The sequence below is a fragment of the Hypomesus nipponensis genome, chromosome 4 (genome assembly GCF_054491055.1).
Source record: "Hypomesus nipponensis isolate SF chromosome 4, ASM5449105v1, whole genome shotgun sequence".
Classification (NCBI taxonomy): Eukaryota; Metazoa; Chordata; class Actinopteri; order Osmeriformes; family Osmeridae; genus Hypomesus; species Hypomesus nipponensis.
This window is the reverse complement of record NC_140364.1, coordinates 6043153-6059250: the sequence shown is the minus strand read 5'-3', so window position 1 is coordinate 6059250 and position 16098 is coordinate 6043153. Positions and strand designations below refer to the sequence as shown.

Genomic DNA, 16098 nt, shown 5'->3' with positions numbered 1-16098 from the left:
TGAGTTTCACATTTCCTCCAGGGTAATTGCTCACGACAGAGTGTGGTTGGGCGGGGGTCTGCCACATTGGAAAGCATACAGCCTTTGATCTGGCTCGTGCCCTTGAGTACAGTGCAAGAGCTCAGAGGCTGGAAAGGAAGTGGCATGGGAGAGGCCGCTGCTGTGGGGGCGTTACCCTGTCCTCCACGGCCTCAAGTAGTCATGTCTGTCAGGGTTGAAGTTTCAAGCTGAGAAATCCGGTAAACATTAGTTGTGTGTGTGTGTGTGTGTGTGTGTGTGTATATAGATAGTTGTACCCGTTATCTAGCCCTCGTGCTCTGTGCCGTTTGGGAAATGAGTTGGGGGGGGGGGGTGGGGGGTTTAGACAGATTGTGGAAGCTCCTATTAATGGATGTACTCTGCATAAAAATTTGTTTATCTCAAATAATGATGTAGTGATATCCTTTCAGAAGTAGTTTTGTTTATAATCCGGTTTTTCCCCCTGTGTTTGTGGATCACATGCTGATTTGTCCCCTGCTCTCATTCGGCTGTCCTCATTAAAGGGACAGACACGCTCTAAAACACATCATTACCTCCCCCAAGCAAGGCTTGTTTATTTTCCAATTCAAGCTTTTACCCATTATTGCCTATAAACCTGCATCGCTAGACAACTTCAAGCCATAATCTATGCTCTGACTACCTATGATTTCCTGACAGGCCAGCGCAGTCAGAGATGGGTGTTAGCAATCAGGGGTGTCAAATCCATTCCTTGTGGGATTTTGGTGTGTACTCGTCTTGAGTTCTTTCTTCAATAACTTTAAGCAAACAGCAGTAGGTCAGGAGAGTGAGCTTCTATTGACTGACCCTGTGATATCCTCGTGTGAAGGGAGTCTGCCAGCTTCTGGCTGAGCCTGCCTTAGTCCACCTCGTGTTGATATCACCTCCCACAGTCCAGGGAGATCATCCGACTCCTTGTCTGCACCAATTATCTTTCAACTGTATTTCACTCCCAACTCCCCCCTTCCTCAGAAGATATGCTAGACAAAAAGAAATACACGCACACCGCTGTATATACACATACACACATACATGTATATGTTTGTATTTCATTTCATAAAGCATTTATTTATTTTGTCCCCCATTCCAAGGACAGCCCTTTAGAAATACCTTTGCTATTGACTTAGTGTTCATTGTAGGTGACCCATGCCTCTGCTGAGACACTAAATGGATAATACGTCTGGCAATAGCTATCATATGTGGCTTTGAGTGTCTAGCACAGTGTGCGCCCACTGAGGTCTACAGAGAACACGACTGGACTGATCAAGCTCTACTATCTGCCTGAAGGTTGTCTTCTATTCTAACATCTTGACATTCAATACAAATGTTTAACTCATACATGTATGCTGTTTTGAAAACAACAGTTTTTGAGCTCGACCAATCTTTCTTAAGGTCGCTGTCTCCAACAGCTTCCTTTCTGGGGTTTTGAGGGACGAGGTAGGTTTGTGCTGTTCTCACAGGACAATGTGTGATGAGGCCCAAGGAGGCTGTGTTTAGACCGCTCTGTTACAAAACGTGCCAAACTATTTGTAACACAAGCCATTGTAGGAAGGTACCAGTAATTGTTATAAGATCACATTGACCCTGAAGTTCTTGGTTTAGAACAAGGACTCATTCCATTATTCCATGTGAAAGCATGATATGGCCACCTTAAGATATAGTAATTGAGTTGACAGCCAAGGTCAGCTTTGCTTAAACTTCCTGTGAACATAATACCTGATATGGGCATTTTGCCTCGGGCAAAGATTTGCCTCCAAAATATGCCTCCAAATTCAATGTGAAGCTAAGGCTGTTGGTCATGATTTGGAGTGATGTGGAATCTGGGCTGTTTTTCTTCTACTTTAAGGTATTTGCTCTTTATAAAAAATGATTATACAGCCATGTGTGTCTGGGTTTTGCATGTCAATCATTTTGATTTGTTGGTTATATGACCAGTCCCTCAATCACTTTTAGAAGCTTCGAGACTTTGCTCAAAGCCCTGTACTCTCAGATGATAGAAATGTTTTCAACAAACATAATAAATACGTTCCCGCTGGTCTTGCTCCTTAACCAGACAATAGTTTCTCTAATAGAGGAATCCACTTTACTCATGTTTCAACACACACCGATTCACATCCATCTCTTTCATTTGAAGTAAAGCAGACAGAAATGAATTGAATGGAAAGCATGAAGCATGCGTCAGAGGATGGAGAAAGAGCTGTGTGTGTCAGCCTTAATGATTCTCATGTCCTGCTGTCAATTATCATGTCTGTTTTCCCGGATATATAGTGACGTGGCTATGAAGCAATCTAACTCATATCTGAATGTTGTGTACGTAGATCCGCAACCACTACCTCAGAGGGATTTGAGAGAAACTAAATCAGCCTTGTATCAAGGTCTTATTACCTACTAACTAGCACTTATTACGCACCTATAACGTGTTACTGAATTCCTATATTCTGAAAAAGTAGTAAGAACTGAACTGGACTTTCTATTTATCCCCGGGGCTCATCAATGTTTCAAACTTCCCGACCAGCTCTGCTTCAACCAGACTGAGTAGCCCCCATGCTGAGCTGTCTGCCTGGCCTCTTATTCCAGCTGAGGAACGGCAACTTGAAGAAAGCAGTCATGCTGTTTCTGGGGGACTGTTGAGGCCTGTCTCGCTGCTTAAGGCTGTAAGAGAAGTGTTTTGACTTTGTGAACTGTGGTTTAGCTGGGTGAGGGTAAGTGATTTGAGACCCCTCACGAGGTAGGCAAGGCCCAAACGCCCTGATCTCTCATCCACGGCTAACCACTCGCTGAGAGCACTAGCTTTGATTCATGCTGGGAGGACAGGGTACATATAGTACACGTTAGTACTGTGAAACTATCACTTAGAATGTTTGCTGCTCTTGGCGTGTTTCTGTTTCAGGTCATTTTTTCGAAACTGTTCACACAGGCCCATGTTTGTTATTTCATTGGGTACCTGTCCAATTCATTTGACATGTATTCAACCTAAGATGACCCAAATGAGATGAGTTTTGTTGATATTTTAACAAATTATGAAGTGAGAAGTCCTCAAACTGTGTTGCTTTCCAGGGACTTCACAACAAGATATGTTTATTGACGTGGAGGGCTTGGATTTAATGAATTGAATGAATTTTGTCAACTTGACCATCCCGACGGACATGCATATTGCTTACATAATAATTAGATTTCACTCAAAGTCACAAGATGTATTGCTGAAACAATGTAATAATCAATAAGTATTGTGGTCAGGCACCGTAGACAGCAGCTATACTGATGAATGCTGTAGTTGAAGGCCAAACCAATGTATTCAGCTGCCCTAGCAGACCACTCGTGAGATACGATGGTGTTTTAGTTCTTTAACTTCAACTTAGGCAGATAGATGAGCCCCAACTCATGAGGCCTTAAAAGCTCTGACCGAAACTAAGAGCCAGTAAATCCTGTTATTATGGTGGACCCTTCAAAAAGGGGATGGGGGGGGGGGGCTCAGAAGTTGCTCAGGGGTTGCTATACCAAAGTGCAGGTAGGCCGTAGAACTCCCCACAAATACTAGCAATATCTACTGGGGACAGTTACTGATGGCCAAGAAAGAGCTAAACGTAAAAAGTAAGTTATCCCAGATTTACTGTTTCCGGTTTGGCCTGCCTCTGGCTGGTTTTACTGAGGCAATACTGAAGGTATGCGCTACATCAAGAGGGATACACCCCAGATGCCCTTTATTTCTGCCCATTCTCGTGTAATGGAGGCAGGCCTGCTGGGATTGGTCCAGTGGTAGAGGGAATTGAGTGGTAAAAGAGGAGACTATTGAAGTTCTAAAGACGTCAACTGTCTAGTTTTTTTTATTGTGTCCAAGCCTTTTCCATCTTTTTAGCTTACTGTCTGTAATGTTTTGGTTTGTTGATTGTGGCATCTAATTGGGGGTAATCTGCCTTGAAAAAAAGGTTTCCACACATTCATTTTTATACTTCAATATAGAATGTGTCAGGGACAACCTCTGGTAAAATATGAATGGAACACCCAAATTACTGTAAAAAAAAAATATATATATATATATATAAAGATTAATTTTATTATGTCCGTAGCCTATTCTATTTCAGTCCTATGGAATATGCCCTTCCTACCCTCCCTCCGCTTCATTTCCTGCTCTAAATAATGGAGGGGGAAAGTCATCTGATGGGTTTTCCCTGGAGGGAGAGAGGGTAATTAAGCTCAGTTACAGGCCAGAGTGATCCGTATGTTAAGAGCTAGCATGTAGCCTCATTTGCAGATACGCCACATCAACAGCAGGCTGTTGCCAGAAGATGTCCTAGACAACCAACCAGAAGTGAGATGTCTGTGTGTGTGTTTGTCCTACTCAGTCCTTGAGCAGGCATACACTCAACACTCTCCCCCCTTCCAACAGGTGGACGACATTCTGGGCGAGGAGAGCGATAATGAGAGCGAGGAGCGGGGGAAGAAGCTCGGAGAAGAGGAGGATGAAGAGGAGGAGGCAGAGCGGTCACAGGTGGGCTCGTCGAGAACCCCGAAGGGAGAGCAGCACGGCTCTCAGGCCCTCGGCACCGTCGTCAAGGAGAGGACGGAGACACGATGGAGCGGCGAGGGCAGCCCGGCAGACAGCGTGTTGAGGTACCCACAGTACACTAGCACTCCTGACAATATAGCATTGTTCAAACCTCAGCCCCTTCGAGACTACTTTAGTCGGTGACTAGACGAGGGCGCAGAAGTATGAAGCGACGTCATGTCTTCACTTCCGTGGTCCCTAGTGTTTCACTGTCTAAAGCCACCCCCACTCAGTCCCCTTGTCCTACACAATGGTTGGCCTGGTTCGTCGCCACGAACTCTCATGGATCCACTCTCATGACATGGATTTCAAAACTGAGTTCAACCAGACGGAGGGTTATGGCCCTGCGCCAGTGTCCCAGTGCGGTGGAAGTGGGCCAGGCGGGGGCCTGGATAAGCCAGGTTGGGCTGCTAGACACCCAGAAATCTGTCTCTTCTGCCCAGCTCCCTCTCCCAGATGTCTGGCCTGCCCCGGCTCTGACTCTGGCCCCGTCTGGAGCCCAGGGAGGGGGCTGTGGAGGACATGCCTCCATCTGGGCTCTTTCTTCCCAGCACAGAGCAGCCAGGCTGGGTAAAAAGCACCTAGACCATCTGTCATATGTTCATCTTTTAGATGAGCAAATTAGATGCGTAAAGATATTTTGGAAGACCTGGCTCACAGTTGTTTAGCAAAGGATTTTCTTTTCAGTAGGCATTCGTCCGGGTTCATGTTAGCTTGGTGTTCTTTTGTCTATTCCTTTTGGTATAATGCTTGGATCTTCTCCAATCTCCGCTGTCTGTGAACAGAAAGCAAGTGAGTGGAGCAAGAGGGAGCCGAAAGCCTTGCAGTAACTTGACAGCATCCGTTAGTCCTAACAAAGAATGGCTCCCACTCGTTTGCTTCTCTTTGACAGTAGCCCTAATGTTCCTCCTCCTCTGGACATCCGCTTCTTCATCCCCCTTGTCTGTCCAACCCAGGAGGTCTGAGGGCTGTTGGTCAGACGGGCTCCGCCAGGGCATGGGGATTTATTCCTCATCGCCAGGCATCTGTGGTCTGGTGAGCACCTGGTCAATTCGATTTCACTCCCTCTGAGAACATGTTGTGTTTCGTAGCTAGCCAGCAGCAGCTGATCCGCACCACCAGGTGTTTACTGTATACCTATCCAGAGTCGAAGCCAACCCCTGGTGGGTTTTTGGAAGTGTTTGAATCATGGAAAGCTGACATACGAATACATTCTTTATACTATTACAATTCTTTCCTAAGAAGTCCCTGACGTTTATTGACCATGATGCTCCATCCATGTACAACGTTTTGAATGCTCATGCCCTCCCTCGGCAAGTTTCAGTTGACTTATGATGCTGTAGGGTCCACATTTAAGCACTCCATACATGCCACCGTGGTTAAAGGCACCAGAAGCAGAGAGCATAAAGTTTCCATTGTGTACCTTTCAAATGTCGCAGTTTCTGAATTCAGTTCAGTAAATCTGCCTCTACAAATTACCGCATTTTGTGTATGAGAGAGAAGGAGAGAGGCAAATGCAGAACGGATGAATTGTTTCCAACTATTTATCCCTTTACGGCACTGCACACACAACAGTGGTTTACTCAGTCACTGTTTCCACAGAGCCTCCCTGCTGATGGGGATGCAAATTAAATCCATTAAAAGACCAGGAATGAGAAACGGCTTGACTTGTTAGCATTAGCTTCCCCTGTTTGCGATCTGCACAAAGCTTTGAATGACTCAGTTTCTCTTCCTTGTCTCTGTTCCTTTCACTTTAGGATTCATTTAAAGCTACTTTCTATTCCAAGTATTTTTTTAAACACCAGGATACAGGGTTTGCCATTTGTTCAGATTAAATTAACATTCAGTCAATTACCATGTAACTACATAGCAACCATTAATCAAGTAAGCATTGTAGGATTTGTCATGCAATTAAATGGTAGTATGTTATTAGTATGGGTTATTAGATAAGTGCCGGATGGGACGGTATGTGGGAGGGATGTAAGGGATAAGTGGGTGTTTTGGAAGGCTGAAGCACCAAAACAAGATCCATGTGAACAACACCCCTGGAAAATCAAACCTCCCTCATACAGAACTTAGAAAGCATAGTAACGTCTAAACCGTAATAAAAAGTAACTGTCTGTACGTGGCTCTTTGGAGACCGGAGTTCATTTAGCAGTTATGCTCCTCCATCCCATAGCTCCCTTCTCCCCTCCTCATCTTCAGACCCAGCATTGACAGAAAGCAGTTGCTAAGCTACAGTAGATGCACCGCTCCATGGAAACCACTTCTCTTTCTGAGCCCTTCAAAACATCAGTTTTCTGCTGCAGCCCCGCTTGCTTCCTGGTTGTCTTGGGGGAGCTAGAATGTTGTGTGACATCTGATGTTTCTGTTCTATTGGATACTGTAGGGACAAGGATGGAAGGATTGTATGTTTTTTTTTTTTTTTCTGTTTTGCTTTTCATTTCAAAAACCTGTCAGGGCCAATTCAAGCTTGGCTCATTTATTAAGCTCAGTCAATTGACTTCACCCTCCTTTAGATTTTGTTCTCCCTGACCTTGATTGCTGACAGACATACTTCATAGTTCTTCTTTTTTGCATGGTCAGTTTCCATGGCAGCCATCAATGTGGAGAAGAAGAACTAAGCCTCGTGACATTGTGCTCTCTAATTAACCACTGTGCAAAGGGGAGCATTTCAATAATGGTCCGTTTTCCATCAAAAACTAATCTTGACCTCTAATAACCCCAAACCTTTGAGCTGCTGTCAGTCATCGCAACGTTCTGGACACTTGACACTGAAGTGTATTAATGTCACCCTGCGGGTTATATGGATGGCGTCAGAAATGAGAAAAAACCTCTTAAGGCTGCTGTTTCAGCCCACTGATGGTGCGTTGGTGGTCATTAGCTTCATTTCCTCAGTGATTGATATAGTGATTAATGGTGACCAGCAGGCTTTCCCCCCCCGCTTCCTTAAGAGACGACTGTTCAGTTGGAAGAGGTGCCGTTGGCCGGCAGGGATGGGGCGAGGGCACGCGTGAGGCACAGTGTAGACGTGTCAGTCCCCCCCACCCACCTCGTCCGTCATTATTGTCGTCATTAACCTCTACAACCCACATCTTTTCATTCCTCCATGATTGCAATCAGCCTCCACTCCAGGACATTGTTGTGGCAGGCTTCTCATGTGGAGTGGTTTAATCCCCACATCAGGTTTTCTTCAGCAGGTCTGTGTTTTGGGGCCGTTGTGATGGACCTGACGCTGCCCCTACCTGTGATGCTGATGGGGTAGATAAAAGAAGGAATATTGGACTGAACCTTCCGGAAGCAAAGCAGCTGTTTGAGTGGAGGTGGCGCAGCCTTTTACAAAGTCGGTTTTGCTGTTGAGTCAGTTGACATACAAACATTTTGGTTCGGCTACAAATGTAGGAACTTTTGAGTAAGCCATGTTTATGGATTCGTCTTGAAGGGTTGTAGCATCTTAACATATTTCTAGCTTGAGTTTTAGTCTTGTAGCTGAGATTATCCTACATGCTGAGGACAGAACTATACTCATTTCTCTTTAGCCACATCAACAAAAATGAGCTTGGCTATTATGATTCTCCCTGTGTTTGTCTTGAATCCTAATATCCACATGCTGAGAAGGAAATTATGACCTTCTCTTTTGAGTCAGCATATTATATTCTGTTCCTTCAGTACCTACTGTACAGTAAATTGTTTAAAATGTCACTTAACTGGTGCAGCTGTTGTTGTTGACATTTAAACTGTCATTAAGTTTGCATATTCATTCCATTTGTTATTTAGTTCTTGCCTCACATTTGTCAGAACCAACGGAGTTGAACATGGCTGTTCATCATAGTGGCAAGCTATATCAGAGTGAATTAAGTTTATTTGAGATGTTTACCCTCAACCTTTAAAATGCTCATTAGGATTCCTCTTGTAGGGGGAACTGTGTGAACTTGGATCACATTTGACCCAAACTAATAATGCTAACAATGCTAGCCGTTAGGAGAAACTATTTCTTTTTTTTTATATACAGAAACATAACTTCAATCTGAACAGCAGTTGCCATAGCTCAATTGGTAGTGACAGCAACCTGTGACATGTTTAAAGGACTCCTCCGTCCGGGTGGGGTTAGCCCTAACCATCGACTGTGTCCATTTTTTAAGAATGTGCATTTTGGGGGTAGGAATCCACCATTGCTGCTTGCAGCTATATTTCCTTTTCTTTCTCTATGGACCTCGTCAATGTTTCCATCTCCAAGTGGGACTGGGTGAAGACTGTCATTAAATGAGTGTATTGTTAGAACTGGAAGGAAGTGGAGAAGGCAGAAGGCCTTTTTTGTTTGACTCTAAACTGAGTAAGATACAGGATGTCTCTGAAGAGCTCCTAAAAGGGTGGCTCTGCAGCTGTAGTTGGTGTAAAAGTGTTACAGCTTTATTTATATATCTGCGTATTCACACCTAAAGTTCTTGTGTGAATTCGCCTGAAAATCTATTTCGCTACTCTCTTGTCTCCTTCTGAAATACTTTTTTTTACATACAAATCTTCCCTCTGTTACTGTTACTCCACTGTTACACCTTTCCTATGCATGTGTTTGAAGGAAAATGGGCCATGAATATAGGCTGTACAAGAGCAGATCACACCATCACATTTGAGTAGATTACACACGACATGTCTGATGTTTTAATCCGGGAAGGAAGAAGGACAATGATTTTACAGTCTGGTGAGATGCTGATACTGTGATGGTGAAGTGTGTGTGTGTGTGTGTGTGAGTAGGGGTGGGTGTGTGCGCCTACACTCGATACACAAGGGGAGTTGATTACCGCCTCTCCTCAGTTTGGCTTGTCAGATCGTGTGCCTCTGATTTTGGCGCGCTCTCTTCACGGCAGCGTCCCCTCAGTAAACGGCCCCACCAGCAATTCACACATGTTCCGGCCCTCATCCCAGATTTCACACCGCCGCCGCCGCCCCCCCACACACACACACACACCTTTAGATTAAATCGAAAGGGAAACACAATTGGACGCTCTGTTGTTTCTGTGTACACTCTGAACGACGTTACACAACCCACGGCAGGAAGGAAGAACGCAGAGGTGTGGGGTGGATGGAACTCGCTGGTGAGCGGGCTTGAGGAGCCCCCTGGCCCTCGAGTGGAACCATGCTGGGGCCTGATGATTGTTTAATCCCATTAGAGCTGAGCAGGCCCTGTGTTTGAAGCCACGGGGAGATAAGAGGATCGAGTGGCACCCATGTCCATCCACGCCACACTCCAATCAGGGGCACGCAGAACACGGCCATGTCTCCCGAGGCCTCGTCTCCACGCGCACCATCGTACTGATTTCAAACACGCCAAGACGCTGTCGTGCGAGGTCCACCAGAAAAGGGGGCCGCAGCAACGATGTCTGGCACCCGGAGAGGATTTGATTCTGATTTTGTTCAGTTGCGAAACCAACATTTGATCTAGATGCTTTTGTTGCGGTCTATGTTCGAGTCTGTGTTCCAGCTTGCTTGGCCCTGCGGCCATGATCAGGAGAGTGGAGATGCGAAGATGTTGGAAGTCAAACGGCCTTTCATCCGGATCGACCGCTTGCTGATATCAAAAGCACACTAGGTGTTTTACAGTATGAGGAGAAATTAAAAATGAATCACAGAAAATCCCACATGGCCAAAACGAGGCGCTCTCTCCTGCCCCTCTCTTTTGCTCTCATGTTCCTGCCCTCTCCGCTCATTCCTTCGCTCTTCTTTGCAAACGTGGTTTCACACATACCGACCTTCTCAGCAGCACAGGATGGTTCGCATCAGCCTCCACTATCAAGGCAATGGATTCCCACGTCACGGTGTTTGCGGACTGCAGGGAAGAGAGTAGCGAGCGTCTCTCCCGTGCTGTTCAAGGATCATTCATCCCTCGGCTGTCCCCCCCAGCGAGGGCGTCGTCTCTAGTGGCCAGTCTGGAGAACAGGACTGCCTGGCTGTCTGGCAGAGCTTCCAGCCAAGCTGCAGTGGGAGCAGTGGAAGGCAGCCGGATAATGAGGACTTGATGTGGAACTTGGCTTTCTCTTCTTCCCCAGGAGTCATTAGGGCTTTTTCCTGGGGCCCGGGGCCTGACCGGCAGGCCTTTGAAGGTTACAGTCAGATAATGATGGCGCTCCATTTTGATAATGCATTTGCCTGTCGCTATGAACCTCCTCCCCCACCCCTCCAAGTCCTCTCAGATTGGTTTTGGCTGAGAGATAAGAGGCAGTGGGTTAGAATGATGTAGCTCTGATCAAAACCACTCTTTTGTTGTGTTTAAAAATGGGAAGATGATGTGTGTGTGTGTGTGTGCGTGTACTGTTTTTTAGTGTGTGTTTACACTGGTGTACATAAGCTCCCGTGGGGTTCAAGTCAGTATGGAATTGGAGCAGGGGACATTGCACGGTCTTGGCCCCTCGCTGATCTCAAATACAGACGTCCAATTCAGTTCCCAGTGTGCAGCAGGCACTTAACGATTATTCAATCCCAGTCCTGAATTTGCACCGTCATTTGCAGCCCGCAATTGCCACACTAACACTCCCTCAGTCCTCACTGCCGCTTTTATGGCGTGACCGTCCCCCGTCCCCCCCCATCCCCCCCCATTCATGGATATTGACACTGTTGTTTCACGCATGTGAGTCAGGTGGACACTGCAGACCTCAGCTCTATGGAACACAAACCACAGCGTCATGGGGGAAAAGCTTTGCTTTTTTTTTTTTTGCAGCCACACGTGAAAAGGTTTGCTGTAAAAGACCCGAGTTTAACTGGTGCTCTCGGAAGCCATGAGAGGGGAGTTCACATTGAGGTCATTCTCAAATAACATGCATTAGAGGGGACGTTCAGAGTTTCACGTTGTCGGTCAATATTTCTCAGCTCTCCGCTGAGTTCAATGTGGCCTGTTAATGGGCTTGTTCCCAACTGGATATAGATTGTTGTAGAGCTGGCCTCTCCAGCTCTGTTCCCGTCAACAGTCGAAGCAATCCTAACTCATCGGACTCAGCTTGTCGACTTTTTTAGGTAGAGGAATCAGTGTGTGCCATAGGGCACAGAAGAGGGCTGGAGCAGGATTGGAGTGCACTGGTTTATGGTCAGCATATTTTGAAGGAGGGTACTTGTTTGACGCCAAAGGCTGTACGACGTGTCACAGGGAGTGCGTCAATGTGACTAGGCCCTGGGTAACCGACGTGTTACAGGGAGTGTGTCAATGTGACTTGGCCCTGGGTAACCGACGTGTTACAGGGAGTGTGTCAATGTGACTAGGCCCTGGGTAACCAACGTGTTACAGGGAGTGTGTCAATGTGACTTGGCCCTGGGTAACGGACGTGTTACAGGGAGTGTGTCAATGTGACTAGGCCCTGGGTAACCGACGTGTTACAGGGAGTGTGTCAATGTGACTAGGCCCTGGGTAGCCGATTGGAGACCCGTCAGCACAGAGCTGCAGAGTGGAGGGTTCCCCTGTTATGACCACTTAGGTGCTTGTTTTAGCTGAACCAGGCTAATAAGCATGCAGGATAATTGACTCTGGTCCCCTAAGCCATGGCTCTTAGCTGTGAACCTTCTCTCTCAGCTCTCCCTCCATCCCATCTCCCTTCAGTCGCTTTCTCTTGCGTTGTCTTTCTGTTTCTCTCGTCTCTTGTTCTCTCAGCACACACACACACACACAAACACACTGGAACAAGTACACAAGAACACAAATAGAAAACGTGGCTCGAAGTTGCTTTCAGTTGTTCATTAGTCATTGTCGGCCTTGTCCTGGGATGTAAAATAAATCCTTGAGAAGGCAGCTTCTGACAGCATTTGGTTCCCTGAGGCTGGATATTGTGGAGTTGTGGTGAGCGCCCTCCTGCAGATAAGTATGAGAAGGGCGAGATTTCTCTCTCCAGGCCTGCAGAAGAGTTTGGCTACCGCTCTCTTTTCCAGCATTACCAGTTTCAAAAAGCTCTCACTGTCTGCAGAGTGTGTGGTGTCTGTGTGATGTGTGTGTGTGTGTGTGTGTGTGTGTGTGTGTGTGTGTGTGTGTGTGTGTGTGTGTGTGTGTGTGTGTGTGTGTGTGACTCAGCAGACTCGCCGACATAAAATGTTGTGCATCGACTCGCAGGGTGTCAGGTGACATGCACCAAGTTTCCAATCCCAGCTGTCCGAGGTGCCGCCGAGTTGCCACGGCGACGAGTGAGCTCCAACATGCCCACTTGTCTCTTCCTGCTGGTTCTCCTGCAGACTACACCTGCTGTCTCAGAGACATCCTTCCCTCTGCCGCCAAAGGCCAACCTCATTTCAGAGCCTGGGAGAGTGAAGCCATTTACAGAGCAGTAATCCTTAGTGTTGTGGTCCTAAGATAGTCAGAAAGCTTTACGGGTGTGTGTTTGATATCCAAAATGATGAACTGATCGTTAGCACGGCAGTAGGAGTGAACTGTATTGTAGTTTCACCTCGCTGTCGAAGGCCTATTCCCCCGTGTTTGTGGGAAGCCGATGCCATGTCATTTCAAATCATGCCAATACCGACCGATCTGCTCTGTGGTGTGAGCTGGTGCTGCAGGACAGGGCGGGCGTGCCGTCTGTCTTCTGCTCCACGCACGTTCGGAAGCTCCTCCAGCCTCCGGTCCCACCCGCCCCTTCTCCTCGTGGACTTCTTCGGGACTTTCGAAGAATTCCAGGTGTCTCTTCAGGACTTCTCTCGCTCCAAGAGAAAGGGGTCAGATTCAGCGCCCCTAACGTTTGAGCGGGGTTGTTTCTCTTTGCCAGGTCTGAGACGTTCTTCTAATGGCGCTGGCCTTGAACATTGTTGTTCCCGTCACAGCGTTTTAGAGCCGGTGTGGGGGAGGCCTCTCTGGCTTGTTTCGCGGCGTTCCCGTTTTGGTGTTTCGCCGTCGTAGCACGGCGCCCTTCCGCTCCATGTTTAACCAATAATCTACCCTTCAAAAGTATTCTCAACTGGTTTACAGAGGTGTGCGTGCGGAACAGTACCGTCCGCGGTGTCCCTCCTAATCTCGAATTAGTCCTGTGTGTTAATGGCTGGGAATGACACAAAGGCAGAGAGCTGCGTCTGAAGGACAGTCTGGAAAAAAAGGAAAGGGTCCGTGGGACAAGGCCTTAACGGGTCTCACAGCTCCGTCACGGTGACCTTCGGCGTGGCTAGCGCTACGCTAAACGAGTCCCTCTGCTCTGCTCCGGGAGCCGGCGCTAAGAGTCAGTACCGAAAGCTCAAGTGACCCAGGGAGACAGAGAGCAAGAATCCTCTCCGTTATGACCTACCTTGTCAGAAAGATGGATGTTAAAGATGGCTATCGCCCGTACCTCTAATCCTCTGTTTGTCCCTCATGTTTTCACTGCAGTCAGAACAAGGCATAAGGAGGATTTATTTATGTCTTTATTTATTCACTTTGTTTTTCTTCTCTTCCCTAAGCCAAATATGGCACGAATATCCTGACAGAATGAGCTCGTCAGAGGAGTAAAAGTGGGGTGGACCGCACTGAGCCCAGCCTTGCGCCCTGTTCTGTCCTGATCGCTTCTCTTCTGCTTTGTCTTCTATTTAGGGTGCTTTAAGCTGCGGGGTGTTGCCAGACACCTCGGGCGTTTCATCCAGCGTCCTGGAGCCTTATGTAACGCTGGGATGAGCTAGGCAGCTTCTTCTTTTTTTCGGGGGGGGGGGGGGGGGAGGGAGGGAGCTGACCCAGTTATTCCTTTACATCTGCATTGGTTAGTAATCCAAATTACATCCAAAGCAAAGCATATTTTGGAGCTTATGAATAGAGCCCAACACAAAGCATGGGATAACGATTCATGTACCATCATCACCCATAATGAAACGTTGGGTATTCATGCCTTTTGCTTGAATCGGACTCCTGAGTTCTCTGATTATTCATATCCTGTGGCGGCATTCGATTTCCCCCAAGAGCCGGACTAGAACTAGAGCCGGGATGAAAATGCCGCCGTACTTGGACTGGAGCACAAAGATAATTAGAGATGGAATAGATATAGCTGTACTAGAACCAGCCTAGTCATACTAGAACTGGAGAGGTGGGCTGAAGCACACGGAGGAGCAGTCTTTTTTTTCTTCCCTTCAACATTTTTTGTTGCCTTCAAGTCAGTCGGTGTCGGCTCTGGCTGAAGCAGATAGAAGAGTCTGAAACGTTTCCCAGAATGTTCCCGCTGTGGACACAATCTCTCCTCCTGTAGAACTGAGGTCTCTTCCTTTCTCTGGCTCTCTACTGGTCTCTCTCTTTTTCACACCCTCTCCCTCTCCCCTTTCTTTCTTCTGTCTCCCTCGCTCTCTTTTTCTAATCTGCCCTGCAGGGCTGCTGGTACAGTATGGTGTCTTGCCTGGCACCCTGCTCTGTGCATCAGGGATTAGCACACCTTCCTGAGCCCACACGTTTCTCAGGGAACGTCGCCGAAACCCAAAATGCTCCATTCACTTTCTCTCCCTCGTCCCCTTCATTTTGACATGTGAAATCTGTCTGCCTTCGGGGGGGGGATCTCTGTTATGTAATTGCCGGGTGGGCATTGTGCTTGAGCACATGGCTCAGGGCATGTCTTAACTGTCCCATTGGGTGGTGTTTCTGAATGAAGTCATTATCAGGATCTGTGCTCAGCTCCGCTGGTGTGGGAGTTTTCCATCAGTGGTGCTCTGAGATTGGACAAGTTGGACCGGCAGTAACGGGTTATGTTCTTTCCTCCTGGCAAGAGGGTTCTCTGGGTCGGTTGTTTGGATCTGTACGGTCGGATTTATGGGTGGAACCTTCAGACTTCAGACTTTCTCCTATTTGTCAGTCCCAAGGCCCTCGCTCCCTCCCTCCCGGGCGGGCGGGCGGTGCGATGGAGGACCATAGAAGGGTGTTAGAAGAGCCTAACCCAATCAGGGCTGGCCCTCAGCTGCGTGTGATCTCTTTACCGAGCAGTATTTGGTTCTGCTTCAGTATGGCTGTATGAAGGCAGGCCAGGTGCTGCCCCCCCCGATGCTTCCTCAGTAAGGGTGTGTGGTCCCCCCCCCCCCCCCAACCAACACACATCACTATGGTGGTCTGAGGATGTGAGAGATTGTAGTCATTATACCGTTAGCAGTCTTTGTGAGCGTTAGAGAGAAGCTTTGAGACATGGCATGTTTAGTTAGATGAGGAGGGAGTAGAAGAGTCTGCCGGGGGATTTCAAATGGCCCTTTAAGTATGGAAATATGCTAAGCATCTGCATGTAAGTTATATCAAGTAGAATACCACTTCCAATAACCATGCCCGAGTGTTATCAACTTGTTGTTGTGTAATTGTATTTGGAGCAGGCCCCCACCCCCTTAAGGCCACTGTAATAGCACTGTAATTCTCTGACAACAGCGCAAATGATTCTATTAGCACTTATGAAAGCAGTTGTTTTCCGGCTCCCGAGATAAACAGCATGGCGGTTTATTGTCTCAAGGCCGTGTTTTGGTTTTGATTTGCTGTTGCTTTTCTTTCTCCTGCGGAGGAAGCGCTCGTATGTCGCCGTGGCTCCCGTCTCGCCGTGACTGGGAGGCATTCCTGAGATTAATTCAACGCT

At 47.3% G+C, this 16098-nt stretch overlaps 1 protein-coding gene across 1 annotated transcript in view; it reads left to right on the top strand.

The window, feature by feature from the left end:
* Positions 1-16098, top strand: part of ctdp1 (CTD (carboxy-terminal domain, RNA polymerase II, polypeptide A) phosphatase, subunit 1) — a 46667-nt gene that overhangs the window by 22456 nt on the left and 8113 nt on the right. Inside the window, exon 12 of the mRNA XM_084696032.1 lies at positions 4424-4647. Within this exon, the coding sequence (XP_084552158.1) occupies positions 4424-4647 (224 nt within the window). The remainder of the gene's footprint in view (positions 1-4423; positions 4648-16098) is intronic.